We start from the raw sequence: 18,322 nt of genomic DNA, 5'->3' as shown, positions 1-18,322 counted from the left end.
AGTTTCGTAAATGAACATTGCAGTGCTAGAGTCTTGGAAAATATTATAAATAATTTAATGCTAAAGTGCCATAATGTCGAATAGCATAAAAAAGCGCAGTATAACTCATCTTTTTTAGCATCGCAATAAAGCAATTAGAGAAAAGAAGAGTCATGACAGATCAGTTAAGCATCACATTGGATCAGTCAACAAATACTCCAAGTTAACCTAGAGTCATAGCATAGCACATTTAGTAGTGCCAAGGCACTAGTTCATATTGTAACATCGCGATGCTACCTTATCAAGTGACATAGTGCCTTAGTCTATTTATATTAAGTATAAATAGTTTATTTTAGTTTCTTTGTAAGAGAGAAACCAAAGGATAGTGAGTGACATATAATGGAGCGACTGTTCATCTTTGTAGAGAGAAAATCACACTTAGGAGTGGAAAGGAGTGTGAAAAGTAAAGGTGTAAGTGGAGAATCACTCCAAGAAGAGTCCATCTATAGGATTTTTTTTTAGATTCTTTATTATGATTATTTTCTGTCTTTTCTAATTGTACTCTTTTTTAAGCAAGTAATGAAAAGTGCTTTGTTTAATTTTTTTTTATGGGAAGCTAAACTTTAATTTTAGACTCATGACATGAAAATCTATATAAATCCTAATTTAGACTCTTGAATTTAAATATGAATTATTATTTTCAATATCTCCCGTGTTTAATTAAATTTATGCAATGACCATGTATAAATTTAAAATCTAGTGTAATATGTTGTATTGATGGAGGAGTAATGGAATAATTAGGAGTATTGAAATTGAATGTTTTCATATCTTGACATAGGATGATTAGGATTCTAGGATCTATAGAGATATAATAACTATAGAGAAATCATAAACCTTTTTTTACACGTTTACAAGCTCGATGGAGATCTAAAAGTGCATAAGATTTGATTCACAACTATTGTAGGCGAGTTTACTTGGGAGAACATAGATTCATTCACCATCATTTGTCCAAAACATCTTTATTTTTAGTTATCTTCACCATTTTCTACATTTATTAGTAATTTTAGTTATTATCCATTTTTGTTGAATATGATAATTTTAGTAGTTTTAGTTGACAGTACTATAGTCAATTATGGCTCATAAAATTTCTCGTGGGTTGACACTCTTCTCATAGCACTTTATTACTTGATTAATACGTGCACTTACATAGTTGGGAGCATTTAGCATTTGAATGTATAATGGTAAGCAATTTCATTAGTATATAATTTTTTCACCAATAAAGCATTAATTCTTCCGCACGCAAAATATAAACCGTTCATCATGCATCACAATTGTAAATGAGTTGCCAAATTCTATATAAGAATATTTACTTTACTGCCACGAAGTTGATGAAATTGGTGATAATCCTAAATGTTGGTGGTAACACTCTTAGCTTGAGGATGTTGAACATATTAATCACTAACTCTATCATTTATACTCTCTCCTCAAAGATTAGTAAGAGAATCACACCATCCATTGGATTTCTTCTAAGTTTATTCTTAAACATGTTGGTAATTCTCTCAACTATACTCTATCTCTAGCTGCATTATTTGGTATCATTTGCTTATCTTGAACCTAGGAACAACTCATCTATTTATGATCATATACATTCAATTTTTGTATCCACATTTGATAATATCTAACGAGAACTTTATCTTAATGTTTAATTTTTTTTCATTCAACCTTGTCAAAGATGTAGTGAATGGAGAAAAAATATATGCATATATCTCACATTGCTATATTATCTTCTAAATTATATAAACATCTAAATATTACTAGATTACCTTCTAAATAAGCATATTGTAAGTTACATAATATTACTACTTGGTCTACTTTATTGCATTTGTTTACCTACTTAAGGTCATTACATATTATTTCCATATAGTACAAGTCTCATAATTTATCATGCATATTCAAGAAATCATATGTCACTTTAACATATTGTAATGCATATTCCTTGGGGTATTTCAAGAGCTATATCAAGTGAGATAGGTTGGCAAGTCATGATAATTTGTGAAGGGAGAAGTTAAAGTGCTAATGGTTTGAGTCTCTATTAAAGGGCCAAGAAGGGTTTCTATTTTTTATAATTATGCATTGAAGTAATCCAAATGTTATTGAGGGTCGACGGAGCATGTGTAGCCCTTATATGAAATTTGTTAAAAAGTTAAGTGGTGGCCATATAAACTAGGAATTATTTTGTTTCAATTCTTTGCCTAGTGCCTATGTCAAAACTTATAAAATCATTATATGACACTTTTAATACTATGATAAATATGAATGAGAAAAGAGCATGAAAGTAAAATTAGCATTTTGATTTAGTGAAGTAAAATCATTATATGACAAAAATTGATATCTGAGTAAAGAGCATGAAAGAACATAGTGATGGAATCATAATTAGATTCATAAATGAAGTTAATAATGAAATTGATGTTGAATATGACAATAATAGGACTAGAAGTTGATCTAGCTTGGGTGCGATCAATCTAGTTGGGTTGAGATTATTCTAGCATTACATACTCTTCATATGACTAATATTATGAAATAAATTTATGATTATATAATGTAAAAATGCTAGTTATGTCTATTATCATATCTTAAGAATTTTATAATCCAAAACCTTTAGCTCTTGATATGCAACATGCAAATATGATTCTAATACTAACTCTTCGAATGGTCAAATCATGAATAAAACTCAAGCAAGTGTTGTAGTTGATTTGCTTGCAAATATTGTTAAAAGAGGGTTAAAGTTGTTGATGATGACAATTAAGAGAACTCATTTGAAAGGATGAAGAGAGAGAAAGAGAGAGAGAGAGAGAGAGAGAGAAAGAGAGAGATGAAATTAAAAATTATGTTTAAAATAAACAATACAATTATAGCAAATTATATATGAAAAAAGACATTCCCAAAAAGATGCTTTTCCTCAATATATTTGAATTTGATTCCTAGTCGACTCTCTTAGTTACTGTAAATAATCTATGAGATTAGATGGAACAACCATTTTGAGGATTTGATGAAACTTACTTCCCGATGAATATTTCCTATCAAGATAAACTTTAAAGTTTTCGTTTCAGCTTTCTAATTTCTTTCTAATTTATTAACATCTTATTAGTGAATTTGCTCTGTGATTTAATGAAATCTCTTATTTTTTTCATTTTAATTATAGCAGTTTATGTTGTATTATTGCAAGTTTTTTTTTTTTACTTTTTTATTACATGGTTTAATTGGTGCTAATTTAATTAATGTCAAATAGAAAAATATTAATTTCAATAAATAAACTGCTTGTTGATTTAACTTCTAAAATTATTTATTAATATTAGAAGCCACATAATTATTTACTTTTTAAGCTCATTTCCGTATTCATGCGATTAATGTAAGCACATCAACTACAAGCTAAGCTCCATTATTAAAAAAAATTTAAAAAGCAAAGTATAAACATACACATAAAAGCTCAGCAGAGCTTTAGCCGAAGCCAAATCTAATTCATGGCGTACTCTGCTCAGCTCAAATCGATTAGAGCACTATGTTCGATGCCTTCAAAAGAGGTGAAAAATTCACTTGAATTCTTAGAGTAACCCTGCGGATATTAGCATACAAAATGTTAGATAGCAGCAGAGACAATCACAAAACTACATAATTTCATCCTAAAGTTTATACAAAATATAGCTTCACAGTTACCAAACTTCGCCTAGTTCATGCAAGTTTTCATACCATATTTATGTATCAACTAATCCTCAAAAATGTTCCATGTCACCGAAGTAATATCAGTGAATCATCAGAAAATAAAATTAGAACAGAGGAACAGAACTAATAGATAAAAGAAATCAATGGAAACAAATATGAGAGTATGAAAGGATATTCTAAGAAGAGCTCGAAATATTGAAGCAAAAGAAAGGCAGCTGGTTGTAGTAAAAATATACCGTCTCAAATATCGTTGAAAATTTGGCTTTATTTGAGACGGTTTTTTTACTATTTTATAAAGCTATTTTTTAATACAAATTCTCTTGAAAATAGAAAAAAAAAAAAGTGTTGTAAAACTGTCCCAAACAAAGCCTTAATTTGGACCCTCAAAATTTTTATTGGCTTGTTTGAATTCTCTCAAATATCGTTGAAAATTTGGCTTTATTTGAGACGGTTTTTTTACTATTTTATAAAGCTATTTTTTAATACAAATTCTCTTGAAAATAGAAAAAAAAAAAAACAGTGTTGTAAAACTGTCCCAAACAAAACCTTAATTTGGATCCTTAAAATTTTAATTGGCTTGTTTGAACTCTGGCAAGCTTCTTTTTTGTAAATGGACCAGAGCTTTTAAAGTAACTAGGCCTCAAAAAAATGTACATCCAATAGATGTATATTCTTCCTTTTTTAATAAAATATGCCACATTTCTCTCCTCCTACTACGGAACTTATTCAATGCACATAGGAAATAATGCACCTGACATTTTCAAGAAGAGTATGACGGTGTATATTTCTGCAACATATACATTGCTTTGAAACATTTTTTCCTTACAAATACGAAGCCAAAATACTTTAACGGAAAAGCAAAATATACTTGACCGTAATATTAGTTTAGACCTGATTGCATACTTTCGCTTAGGAATAACCTAAAGCCATTTGTTTGTCAAAAGGCTTAAAAATATGTTGCATCCACAATACAACTCCTACAGTTCAACCATGGGAAATTCTATAAGTATACAACATTAATTGACATACCTAAACATCATCTCTCGGCCTTTTCCTCGAACCAGAACGTACACGAGGGCTTTCACTTCTTCTCCAGGCAAGTCTGCTTTGTTGATCATTTCCAGTGCGTATGAAAGCCAGATGCTGCAGTTTTTAAAGGAGTAAAAATTTTTAACAGTTGATAAAGCAACACTAAAATATAAAGAACCAAATGACCAAAAGTAAGATAACAAACTGAGGCTCCGTTTGGGACGGCTTTCTTGTTGCTTTTTAAAATAGCTTTTTAGTACAAAAATTTAAATTTTTGTATTAGAAAGCAGCTTTAAGAAGCACCAAGAAAGCCGTCCCAAATGAAACTTGAATAACACCTGTCTTGCTCGCTTATCAATCGGTGTCCATGTCGGAATTATTAAGGCTGAGTCCTTCTGATCCAGATCCCGCAGACTTGGTTGTGCCCGGGTTAAGTTCTTTCGCTTATTTACTGCTCCCTTTACTTGTTTATTACCTCCTTGGTACCTGAAGCTGTCGATAATTGACGGGCTTTTTTTCTGAAAAGCAGCTTTTCTTTTCAAATACCCCGGATAATTTTGGCGCGTGTTGCTTAAAAACTGTTGATGCATTCTAGTTTTCTCATTTGCTTTTCCAAGAGATTCAATAATGCCTTTTTGTCTACATTGTTGTTGAGAAGGCTGACCTACATTTAAGCGAAGCAATTCACCAAGAGATGGAAGTCTATTTGGCTTGTTAAGCAGTCCAAGGGTATCCGTTTGATTCTGATGTAAGAACTCATTACTTTTAATAGGCAATTCTTTGTTAAAGAATGGGCTTTTAATTTCGCAGGATTCTATCTCGGAGCCATTTTTTTTGTAAAAATTAGTCGAATCATTTTCGGAATAGTTGATTTCTGCAGCAGTCGGAAATGTACAGGTATGGCCATCCAATAATCTGCTAGAAGAAAGAAAGTTCTCAACGATTGGTTCACATCTCAAGTCTGATCTCCCTGGATTATATCTGCTTCTTGGGATTGAGGAACATGGCTCATCTAAGAAGCTAAATTTGTAATCAAAAACATCATTGTGGAATTTCTCATGTGGATCGCTGTGTCTGACAGAAGTATTCCCACCAATACTGCTCATCTTAGAATTGTTTGCTTCATGTTTTCCGTCCACCATATTTGTGTTGCTGAAAAATCGAGTCTTCTCTGGTAAATCATGAAACCTGATATTCTTGGATTGGTACGGTTGGGACGCCTGAGGGATCACACTGCTTCTATAGTTCAACTCATTTGGTTCAACATAAAAGGATTCATCCACAAGCAAGCGAGGTGTGCCATAACGTAATGCAGAAATTTGTTTTTTTCTTTTGGATTGTAGCGTGCCGCTACTATTATCTGAATCAATGGACGAACAATCTGTCATCACAGATTTGGATTCTCCCAACTCCCCATATCTGCATAAAGCATTGAAAAGAGAAATGCTTTCCGCAGGCACCTTATACTTACCGATAGCCTGAATTCTGCGTTCATGTGACCATTGGAAAAACTCAACAAGCATGCCACCGGAAGAAAGTATTGCATGCGCTGAGAGTGGATTCAAAGAAGGGAACCTTGTAAAAAATGATTCAGCAAGACATTCTGATTCCGGCATTGCTGAGTAAAGACCTCCATCTTTTGATCTAGTCGTCCTGATACAGTTCAGAATAATGTCATCAGTGGTTTCAGCCATATGTGAACAGAACAATTGTAAGTTCAAGTCAAGACTTGCTGCAGCTGCATAAAGCATGTCCGATGATTCCATGATGGATGCAAGGAAGTTTCTTTCTCCCTCAAAGATCTGAAAAATAAATAAATAAATCTTGTAAAAGTCCGAGATTTATGTCAAGGCCAGGTTGAAAAAGCTATAGATTATTACAATGTTTGCCTCAAGTTATAAAAACACTAGATATAAGATTTCTTTAGAGACTGAAGAAGCTACTGAATCATAGACATGATAAGTTTCTTACCTCAATGCTAAGCACCACCTAGCTTTAGATTGTGATGGATAACTTCTGATGTTAATGGCAAAAGCTAAAATATAGGAAGATTTTATATATGTTTTTTTAGAATTTCTACTCTGAATTTTTTTTTTAGTTCTAGAACTAATCTTCATGTCAAAACAACCATGACATTGCACATATTTCATAAAGTTTCATGGCTCTCCCTGAATGCACTTTCCTATTACTGTCTACATTCCAGGTAGAAATTCAAGCAAATTATATACAACAACATCAAGGCTTTATCCTACTACATAGGGTTAGCTACATGAATCATTTTTCTCCATTCTGCCATATTAAGACTCAAAATCTCATACAAATCTAATAAAAAAAATATCATTTCTAATACTTTATAAGCAAGTCCTTTTAGGACTACCTCTAACTTTCTTAAAATGGGCCAAATGTAATACATCGACTCTCCTAACCGGGTCATTGGAAGGTCAGCGTTTTATGTGGTCAACCCATATCTAAGGCTTCTCTCACTGATCTTATCTGCCACTAGAGCTACTCCAACCTTTTCATGTATATGCTCATTTCGCATTTTGTCTCTAAGAGTAAAGCCACTCATCCACCTGAGCATCCTCATCTTTGCAACACAACTTAATTTTATGCTTCTCTTCTAACGTCCAACTTTTTGCAGTATAAAGCATTGCAAGTCTCATCACCATCTTATAAAATTTTACCTTATGTTTAAGGGGAATTTTTCTATCACATAGCAGGCTCGATGCATTTCTCCACTTCAACCATCCAACATGAATTCTATTAATAATATCTCCATCTAATTCACCATCACTTTAAACCAATGTTTAAAATTGTGTATTCGGGTATTGAGGCGTATTTCATTCGTCGTAAGCCTCAAGGCGTTTTGAGGCGTAAGCCTCAAAATGAAAAGATTGCGTAAACATAAAATGATAAATTTTTTATATACTAATGAATGAATAATATAAAACATATAAAACATAAGATATGAAGTGAAATCAAAATATTTCAATAATAAGACAACATGAAATATAGTTCAACTCAAAATTCTATCTTTCCCAAATCCTAGTATTCTTTTCATTAACATATAATTCCAATTTCAAAAAATAAATGGCAATCCCATATCACTTAAAAACTCATAAATCATCAGCTCTGTCATCACTAAGGGGTTCTTAATCATCATTATGGTGAACTACTCTCTCCCCTTCCTCCTCTCCTATAGAGTCCAATGTCGGGCATTTACTTCAAGATTTATGTAAGTTTTAATATATATAGCGTGAGGCGTAGCCTCATGCCAGTGAGGCGAGGCGGGACTCAAGGCGAGCCTCAACCAAGTTGAGGCGCAAGCCTCATAATAAAAACTCGAGGCGTAAGCATCGAGGCGTTTTTACTGGAATTGCGCAAAGGCGGGCCTCAAGGCGAGCTTCATATTGCGCAATTTTAAACCATGCTTTAAACTATAGCACGATATATCTAAAACGTACTCTTTTTCATGAATTGATAGCCCAAAGTCACGGTCCCCCCACTAGATCTATTACAACTAAAATTATACTCCATATATACAATTTTAGATCTACTCAAACAAAAACCTTTAGACTTTTAAGTTGATTGGGGCTCCAAAAGTTTGCACCCCGGCCTCTCCGTGACCCTTTTTTTCTTTTTCGGGTCGTTGAGGAGAGTTTTAACATTCAAGTTATGAGGCAAATTTTCAAAAGGTAGATTGGGTTTTAAATAAGACATTAACCAGAGATTTTGCCCTCATTTTTCAAGGACTTTATGATCTAAGTTCAGGTTTCCTACAAGCGCAACCTCCTATATTTCATTACTCCTCCCGATAATGAGATAGAACTTTTGATTAAGGCTAGTCATCAAACAGATACATAGTATCCAACGCATAATAATAGCATATTTAGGTATTTAAAATTTAAAAGTAGAAATTCACAACCATACACTTAAAGTGGATGGTGGGAGGAATCATGATGACCTAATCAAGATCTCATGATTTTGTCATCCCCGATCATCTTGGTCTATGGTTTACTTAGTTAGAGGATATAGTCCACCCAACCTAACAGAAGGATCTTTGTCGACAAGCATGAGTTGTTTTGTCTAAGGGTACCTTGTAGACTTAGGGTTAATATTTGTCTAAGGGAAAAAATTTGAATCCATCATAGCTAACAGAGGGATTTATGCTTTGTCGATCATGATTTATTGATTCATAACTCAATAATCTAAAGCCGTTGGGGAACATACGAGCTCTAATCATGATCATAATTTAATGGTAACATTTTACGGCAAAACCACCCGATCAGAAGGTCTCAACAATAACCATTTACTTGTGGTACTATTTGGTGGAGAAACCAATGATTATAGGATATGTGCCACATCCTTACTGGCAAGAGATGATTTTATAATGAATCATAATAATATTCTCAACCAGACATTCGCATTTTGTGAGCTTAAGTGATTTTTATATTTGTCCACATCGGTAAACTGTTGTGGACGGTGGATGAGAATTTTGCTTTAAGTATATAGATTTTTTATTCCAATTTTAAATATTTCAGGTTTTGGTGACTTTGAAATTTTGAATTTTTATGATCATAATTTAAAATTGCCGACTATGTCAACTTGCAGGGTAAGTTGAACCTTCTCGACTATGTCAACTTGCCAACATAGAATATAATTCGTTGTCTGCTTTATGCTTTTATTAGTATATATATATATATTCAGATACACATTTATACTTTCATCTACATGTTAACATACTCACATATGTACTTGTGTATTTGAATGCATGTATGTATGTGTGTACAACATATTTGCATATTAATGTGATGCGCAACTACAGTTGAATGACATGCTTGAATGATGTATTCTTTCAATTTTAATGCATGTGGGAGGGCATTTTAAAGTGTTTGACACTGATCAACTGTGCGAATTATTATCATTTGAGTGTGCGCAATGTTCTATTTACAGACCTATATGCACCTTATGTCGGCTTTTACTAATCTTACGGATTCGGTGGTGTGGTTTAGCTTATTTTGTTTTCTGCAAGCTGTCATTTTCTTCAATATCAGCTTGCAGTAATGTATTTCTATCAGCGAATATGTTGTACGATGCATCAAGAGTTTTTCACCTATAACATACAGGTGAGCTGATTTATATGATGTGACAACCTGCCATCACAAATTTACTGCCTCATTTTATCAATGGTTCGCAATTTTTACTATTGATTCCATGTTTTTGCTTACAGGTGAATTGTAGTGTTGTTCTAAGTCATGCGCTTCTTTATGAAGGTAGACTATTGTGCACTAACGAATCTCCTGCAGTTACTCGTAGGTACTTGCAATCATTACAAGCTCATTGCTTTTGCAGACAGACAGTGTGTAGTACTTGCTATCATCTTCTTACTTATGCCTGCAGAGAATCCACTACACTTGTGATACATTCATCATCATTGCTTGTGGGTAGGACTGCTGTATGTATTGCAAACCTTCCATTGTCATCTGCGAGCAACTTGCGTCGAATGTAAATCTTCTAATGCTACTCGTAGGTGTTTGCATTTACTACAGTTCTTCTGTATTTTCCCTTGTATGGTATGTTGAGTGTATGCCTGTGTTCGCAGTGGATCCATCATATTTGCAGCGTATCTACCATTATTGCTTGTAAATAGGATCGCTATATGAATTGCATGACTTCCGCCATCACCTCTTTAACTCAGAGGTCAGTTGTTTTCTACATGCTAAATCTCCTACAATTGCTTGTAGTTGCTTGTATTTATTATGGATTCTCGATTATTGCTTATATGTAGTGTGTATATTTGTGTCCACGGGGATTCACCGTTCTCGCGGCATAACCACCGTTGTTATCCACAAATAGATCATATCAGTCGTTATTGCTCAGAGGGGGATGCCCATATTCGTCTGCAAGTGAACTGACATTGATTGCAGGGACGTCGCAACATTTACTGCACAGTCTTCATACTTCGTCCATGAATTGCCACTATCATGCCTTTTCCATCAGCATGAGCATTGTACATCAATCAATTGTCAATCATAGGTGAGTATTGACCTCTGCACATCGAAACCCCACGAAATCGAGCAAATCCCGTGGACCGGACGTCCGTCGTTGCTCACCACACATTGACTACGTTCTCCAAGGATCTTCGCACGTTCCCCTTGATCTCCCCTTTTGCTCGTCATTAAAATGATTAAAAACGAGAGGACACGTTTCTCTGTTCTTCCTGGACTCGAAGTCCTCACGATCGAACAACAACCCTGTGCAACTCTCTTCGTTTGATCTTCAAAAGCCTTCCTCTCGCACCAAACCTCAAACTAAATCGAACACCACAGTCGCAGGCACATATAGCCCCGACAAACACCACCAACCGGCATTCTACCAGAACTCCGCCTCCTCTGCTTCAATCGACCCCATCTAGCCATCCGACACTTTGCCTCATTCGGAGCCTTCACTGTGATGATCCTACCAGAGGCCGCCAAATCCCCCTACCCATCTTCAAGCCGACTGTTGCCACCCACCGAACCCGACAGCCCTCTACCGACCCGAATTCCCCCAATCAGCCTCACGATTGGTCTGATCTTCCTCTTTAAAGCCTGTCATCTCCCAGCCGCACCCTTTTGCCTCTGATTACGACATCCACAACTTGCAAGCCAACTGATTCCCTGTTTCCTCCAACCAAATCTTGACTTTCCCTCACTGCCAAGTGCCTGATCTTTGACATCCAAGTTGCATCTCATGTTACCCATGCTCAATTGAACCCTTCAGCTGTCCGATCTCCAGTCCTAAAATAGGCCCGAACTACAAATCGCGCAACCAACTTCCTCAAACCACAGATCCTACCAACTACTTTCCATCTATCTGGCCAAGTCCACGCAAAAGCCGCAAATCACCAATCGATCAGTACTTCCTCACATCCGATCTCCTGCAAGCTTCACACGATCTGTACTTCCTCACATCCGATCTCCTGCAAGCTTCGCACGATCTATCAATCCCATAGCTTCTAGCCGGCGCCACAGCAAATCCCTCACACTCAAGGAAATCTCTCTCTCTCTCTCTCTTAATTTTTTATTAATACTAATAATATTTATTATTATTATTATTACTATTATTATTATTATTATTATTATTTATTACAAAAAAGAGAAGAAAAATAAAAAATAAAAGAAAAAAAGGAAAATAAAAAAAATAAGAAAATCCAAAATAAGAGTAAAAAAAAAGAGAATCACAAAAAAGTTTTGTGCATTTTGCACATTTTCATTGATCGTTATGCCCTTGGCTGGCATTGTCAACACCGTCACCAGCACCCAATCGCAAAGATATAATCCCAAAACCCTGTCCTCAACACTTGCAGCTCAGCGAGCAACTATGTATGCGCAGTTTTCTTAACGTAGTGAGAGGAAACTCGTCGCGGTGCTTGCGGCGAGGAAGATAAGCCTTCTGCACGCTTTTCTTAGAGTGACAGGGCAACTCTTAAGGACCCTCATACGTGCCTCAGTGCCAGCGGGAAAAGAATTGCGTATTTTCAAATAGGTACCCCTAAAGACCTTTGCACGCCTAACTTGATATGGTGGGATTGAATACTACGGCCATGTTATCATCCGACATCAACCATGCATGTCTTTTGTGGGCTCCGAAAATTCGGCCCCGGCCTCCCCGCCAGCGGGAAAAGAATTGCGTATTTTCAAATAGGTACCCCTAAAGACCTTTGCACGCCTAACTTGATATGGTGGGATTGAATACTACGGCCATGTTATCATCCGACATCAACCATGCATGTCTTTTGTGGGCTCCGAAAATTCGGCCCCGGCCTCCCCGCCGCGCGATTTCTTTTTTATTTCGGCGAGGGAGTTTTAACTGAACTAAGTTCCGGGGTAAATTTTGGAAGGCAGATGGGTTTGTAGATAAGACACTACCCAGAGATTTCGCCCTCATTTTTAGTAAATTAATTATAATTATAATTAAATAATGACTAATTATAATTAATTAAGATTAATTATAATTAATCAGATAATTATAATTTATAATTAATAACTAATAATTAATTAATTATAATTAATTAATTAATTATGTCTATAATTAAAAATAATTAGTAATTATTATAATTAATTAAAAAGAAATTCCATTTTTTTTTTTACAGGATTTGGCCGAGAGAAGCTCGTGAAAGGGAAGAAAGTCACCTTCAAGCCAGCGATCTCCTGTTCTGGCTTCCGATCTAAATGTCTAACTTCCGGTCCGTGACTCCCGATCCAACAGGATGTCGTCGAGGGAGCAAAGTCGATCGGTAGTGAGGGAGGCGAAGAAGCTTCGCTCTCTCCTTTCTCCCTCTCTCTCTCTCTCTCACTCTCTGTTTGTATGGGGAGTCGGCAGAGGCAGACGTCGTCGAAGGAGGGAAGGTGGGTGGAGTTCGCGTGAGAAAGGGGAGCTCGGGATGGGAGAGATCGTCGGGTCGAGGAACCGAGAGCTTCGGTCGAGCGGGATGATGGCTTTGGCTTGGAATTGAGAGGGAGAGTCGTGTGTGGTCGGAGGAGAGGTCGTGAGAGTGGGGGAGTTACGGGAGAAAGCTTGCGGCTTGTGGAGGTTCTGCGATCGAGTGGGGAAGTAGTGTCGAGCAGAGGGGGCTTCGACTCCTATTTAACGATGCGAAGATGGTACGATTCAACGGAACTTCTGCAGGAATCGTGGGAGAAGCGATGCTAGCGGCGCCGAATAGGTACGTATGCGAGATTTCTTGCAGGATTTCGGACAGATATCGTGGATCCCCTGGGTTACAGAAGGTATGCATTCATTTCATTCCCTCTTGGATATTATATGGAGGTTAACATCTTTCTTGACGTGGCAGGAAGGCCTATAACTCCCCAAATTTCTCCTAAATGGAGGCGATGCCTGGGTGCTACCAAAATTCCAACTAACAGAGGACTTGATTGCAACAGAATGAAGGGAACATAATATTAATGAACACAGGGAACAAGACCCTATAATTGAAAATTCACAATAAAAATTGAAATTGCAAATGATAAAGGATATTTCAAATCATTTAAATGAAAGTTAATAAACAAGCAAGAGATTCGTAGTTGGAAATCTTGTGACATGGGCAAATTGCAAACAACATCAATTAATTGCAAGGAACGCAAGCACTTCCTAAATGCAACAGTAAATGACTTGTTATGCAAGCAATAACCAACTTGTAGATTGAAGTAGCGGCACTTATAAGCAATGGTGGATGACCCGTCATAGACCATACAAAAAGTGCAGTACGTAATATGACTAGAGTGAAGAAGTGAAGGTTATAGTGAAGATAACCTGCTTACCACCAACAACTGTTAACTGATAAGCAAGTGCATCAATCCCCTTATTAGTAATCATATCGGATATAGCAATTATCCAATTAATTCGCATAGGGAAGGTCAACAATGAATGCAACGACATTTGGCGGTTAATGTGACATGCTGATGGGTGCACAATCTTTGCAATCTAAAAGTTCTATTTTTTTTTTTTTTTTAAGAAAATTCAAACACAATATGTAATAGCCTTAAATTGCTTTGATGTGGATTATATATGGATGAACATCCAGAGTGCAGATAAGTTACTGGTAAAAAATTTATAAATGATCAACAATAAATATTAATCCACAGAAATCCTCTCAAACTCGTTACCAGTATGCAGCCGCTGAAAGAAGAGCTGAGCGACATCAAAATTTTAGTTGCAATATTCTCAACGAAAGCAAGTACTGTTGACATGTTAACTACAGCTTGTGTCTTGTCCACAATATTTCTCGCCTCGTACCAAACTAGGCAAACAGCAGCACTGAAGATAACATCTAATGGGAGATTAATATCCCGCTCCACAACTTGCACACCTCTCTTTTCAAGTTCCAAAATTTTCTGATAAGAGCTTCTTCTTGATATGATCATATTTTTGTCTATGTTTTGGGTGTTTACAATTATGACTACCTCCGGAACTGAGCTGGCCTTTGCAGTTGTCAAGTTCGAACTTGGCAGATGCAGCATGTTCATGTAATTGTCATTATCATGGGAGGGTTCTATTGTGCATGTAGATTCACATGAATTATTACACGCCTTGTTGAGTGGGAATTGAGTGAGTAATCCTTCGGTGTTCTGATCAGTTAAGCACCCTTGTAGATATGCCATACATCTTGGAAGCGTCTCCTGGTACAAAAAGGATATCAGAGGCCTTAAAGTGATAATGGAAGCCGGAGAAAATATAACTAGTGAAATTCAGCATTATATTATATAGAGTAGAGTTAGGGATAACATGGTCTTTATTCGCAACTCAACAGCATTTAAAAAAAAAGTAAAGCGTTCAAAACAATACCATAATATCGGATAACATGGTCACCATAAACAAGAGCATATTTGGCATGATGTTATGTAAAACTAGAAGGAAATAAACAAGGGAGTATGATGGCAGTTGCATTCTTCAAATAGAGAAATTTAGTTAATAAAACTGCCTTTCCCTTCTTTTAATTTAGCTCCACACGCTAGGACAAAGATGGCAATATGTTACAAAAAACTAGAAAAATTAGAGTGAAGTGATTATCATATCTATATACTAACATACGGCTTCAAAAATATTTAACAAGTAGTCAACGGGTTACAAGGAGAGAACTCACATCCAATAGCCCCATGGAGGAACTTGCCTAAGGAAGAATAGGCCCCTCTCGCCCAAACCTACAAAGGAAGATTTCTCATCTTGGTGGCAATTGAGGACCTCATTGACCAAGTAACATGCAACTCACCCCATGCAAGGAAGGCAGCCATCACAGCGACTCGCCCCCACCTGGGGTGGGTTCCTTCATCCTCGCACATCCCAATCCAACTACAAGAGAGTGCCAACTCAAGGAGCCCTCGGCTCACCCTATCATGACCAACCAACTACTGAGTTCATATTCTCCACAACCTCAGCTCATTCGACTTCTCTTCTAGGAGATCCAAGGCTAAGCATAGGTCCCTAGCGGCTCCCAGACATCACTCAGTCATCAAGCACCACTTCCTCATAACTTGAATGCAAATTTATGCAAAGTTTCCCACACCTACTCAGCATTACCAAGCTCTCCCACACTATAATGCTCGCCTAATGCATACTCAGCACGATTGATCTCGCCCAGAGATAAATTATCATAACTCTACAACCCCAACTCTCCCTCAGTCAATCAAAAGACATGTGTCTAGGATAGTTTGTATAGCGTTGTACTCTTTTACTATTTGGGTGTATTCTTTCTTATAGTCCTTAAAATCCTATAAATAAGAAATGATAAGGAGCATTTTGGTACTTTGAATCCTTAAAAATTATTTTGAATCTCTAAATCGAGAGATTTTTTTTATAATCTCTATATCGAGCTTTTGAGCCCTTTTCTCTAGCTTTTCTCTAGTAAATCTTCTTTCTCTCTATTCCCACACAGGTTCTAGGTCACTCTATGAGTTTGCTTGCTATTAGGGTCAAGCATCATCCACGAATAGATTTGGATTAAACATCCTCTTATTAGATGCAGTAAGCATAGATTGATACAAATGATGAAAAACAGATGCAGCTCAATGAGCCGAGTGCCCCTGAGCCATCAGTAACATGAAAAACAACAACTTCACTACTGGCCGAAACTTTATGGAGATGGAAGAGAGGATAATGAAGATGATCAAAGAAGCCTTGGGTGGGCTTTATGGATGAAGATGTTCTATCTATAGAAAAGTCTTTGCACTTGTATTTCTTATTAACACATTTTGCAACCTCTTGAGATTGTAAATAGAAGAACTCACCCATACAGCTTGCTCGCCCTACATTGAGGAAACTCATTTAAACAGCCAAAAATCCACAAGGATTGCTTGCACTCGCTTAACCGTTGGGCAAATCGCCCCAAAAGTTGGAAAGAAAACTAGATATCCTTAGACACCCGACTTTATAATAACTGAATGTGACTGACTAAAATGACAACCAATCAAGTTCTCATCCATGCTCAAGCTAAAAAGCGTCTCAGACTATTCCCTATAAGAGAGTCAAGGCCCCAAAGCACAAAAACCTATAGGCGAGCCAAAGCCCATTATAGAAGGATAGTTTTTTCTTAGGTGATGTTGCTTTCATTATTCCTTGTTGAGTTACTTTGCAAGTCATGTATAAATCTTATAATTCATTCAGTGACCTAGCTAGACTCATGCAAAAAATAAATAAATATAATTATTAAATTATACAAAATAAAGGAAAATAGAATGGGGGAAATCCAATCCCATAACCAAACCAAAATTATTACAATGCAGCTCAAAAATATTAAAAAAAAAACAACCAGCTCACCCCCATTCATCACAAATACCTTTCATTAAATACCTAGTCAACGAGCTCCTACATCAAATTGCCAAAGCCCTATAAGCCGACTCCCCTCTTTGTGATAAGATCCACAATGAGTAGCACACGAGTCCCCTATAGCCAACAACTCTAAGTTGTTACCCTGATGAAGACTATAAAGTTTGGCATAAGGTGAGGCCCACAAAAGGCGACTTTGAGAAAACAACAACCAACCCTATAGGGAGACTTCTCCTTTTGCGACAATATCCATAATGGTAGTGATGAGGTCATCGACAAGAGATTTCGGCGCGTCTATCAGAGACGACATCGGAGGTCGACGGCCATGATGGAGAGACTCTACTACTGATTCTATTTGCACTAGCATTTTATGTATTATGCACATTTATTTTTCAGTATTCCCATTTTACCCTTGAGGGTATTAATTTGCTTTTGTAGCCCGGAGGGCATTTTAGACTTTGTACTTGTGTCATGTAGAGCCTATTTAAATGGCTCTTGTTTCTTGTATGAGGACTATTGATTGATTAATAAAAATTTTCTATGGTTTGTTCTCTTTGTAAGTTCAAGGAGATCTCTTGGTGAGTTCTTCGCATGAGATTTCTTTGTGAGTTCTCTTAGTTTTTGCATCCAAGGATCTTCCCCTCATCCTCAAGCGCCATCATCCACCACAACACATTGGAAGCAGCCGGCCCCCTGTCCCCCTCTCCATACTCGTCGTCCCCTTGGGATCCCCACCCGTCGGCCATCCCAAAACCCCCACCGGCCGGCCACCTTGCCGCCGGCTTCCCTCCACCACCCTTCCACCACCACCTCTTTCCCTCATAACCTTGCTTGGAATTTGATTTTCAAATTTCAAATTACTTTCCAAATTTGGACGTTCTATTTTAGGAAAATTTTGAAATTTGAATTCAATTTCACATTCATGAAATTGGATTCATGAAACAACAATTTCCTAGTCATCCTCCTAATTTGGAATCCTCCACCTCATCCCTAATTCTCCTCTCCCCTCCTTGATGCCGCCGGCCCCCTTCCTTGGGCCCCCTCTTAATTGCTCAATTAATCTCCACTCCTATTTTGAAATTCAACTTCTAATTTCAAAATAACCCCCTCCGGATTTATTTAAAACTGAAATTATTTCAGTTTTAATTTCAAATCCTATTCCCCTAATCAAGCCGCCGGCCCCCCTTGAGCCTCCCCATTGAGAAAGTTTTAACTCGCCTCCTTAATTTGGGGATTTCAAAATTAAATCCCAAGTTTTCCCTCCCAAACTCTCTAAACTGAAATCAAT

The 18,322-nt window shown here is 36.7% G+C and overlaps 1 protein-coding gene across 1 annotated transcript in view; it reads right to left on the bottom strand.

Annotated features, from left to right (window-relative positions):
* Positions 1-4,567: 4,567 nt before the first annotated feature.
* The window catches only part of LOC110104933 (protein SHORTAGE IN CHIASMATA 1), a 36,959-nt gene continuing 23,204 nt past the window's right edge, over positions 4,568-18,322 (bottom strand). The window contains exons 5-7 of the mRNA XM_028697502.1: positions 14,379-14,891; positions 5,067-6,530; positions 4,568-4,842 (exon numbers count right to left, since the gene is read on the bottom strand). Coding sequence (XP_028553335.1) covers positions 4,729-4,842; positions 5,067-6,530; positions 14,379-14,891 — 2,091 coding nt within the window. The 3' untranslated portion in view covers positions 4,568-4,728. The remainder of the gene's footprint in view (positions 4,843-5,066; positions 6,531-14,378; positions 14,892-18,322) is intronic.

The sequence above is a fragment of the Dendrobium catenatum genome, unplaced genomic scaffold (assembly GCF_001605985.2).
Source record: "Dendrobium catenatum unplaced genomic scaffold, ASM160598v2 fragScaff_scaffold_113, whole genome shotgun sequence".
Classification (NCBI taxonomy): domain Eukaryota; kingdom Viridiplantae; phylum Streptophyta; class Magnoliopsida; order Asparagales; family Orchidaceae; genus Dendrobium; species Dendrobium catenatum.
This window is presented reverse-complemented; position numbering and strand designations above follow the sequence as displayed.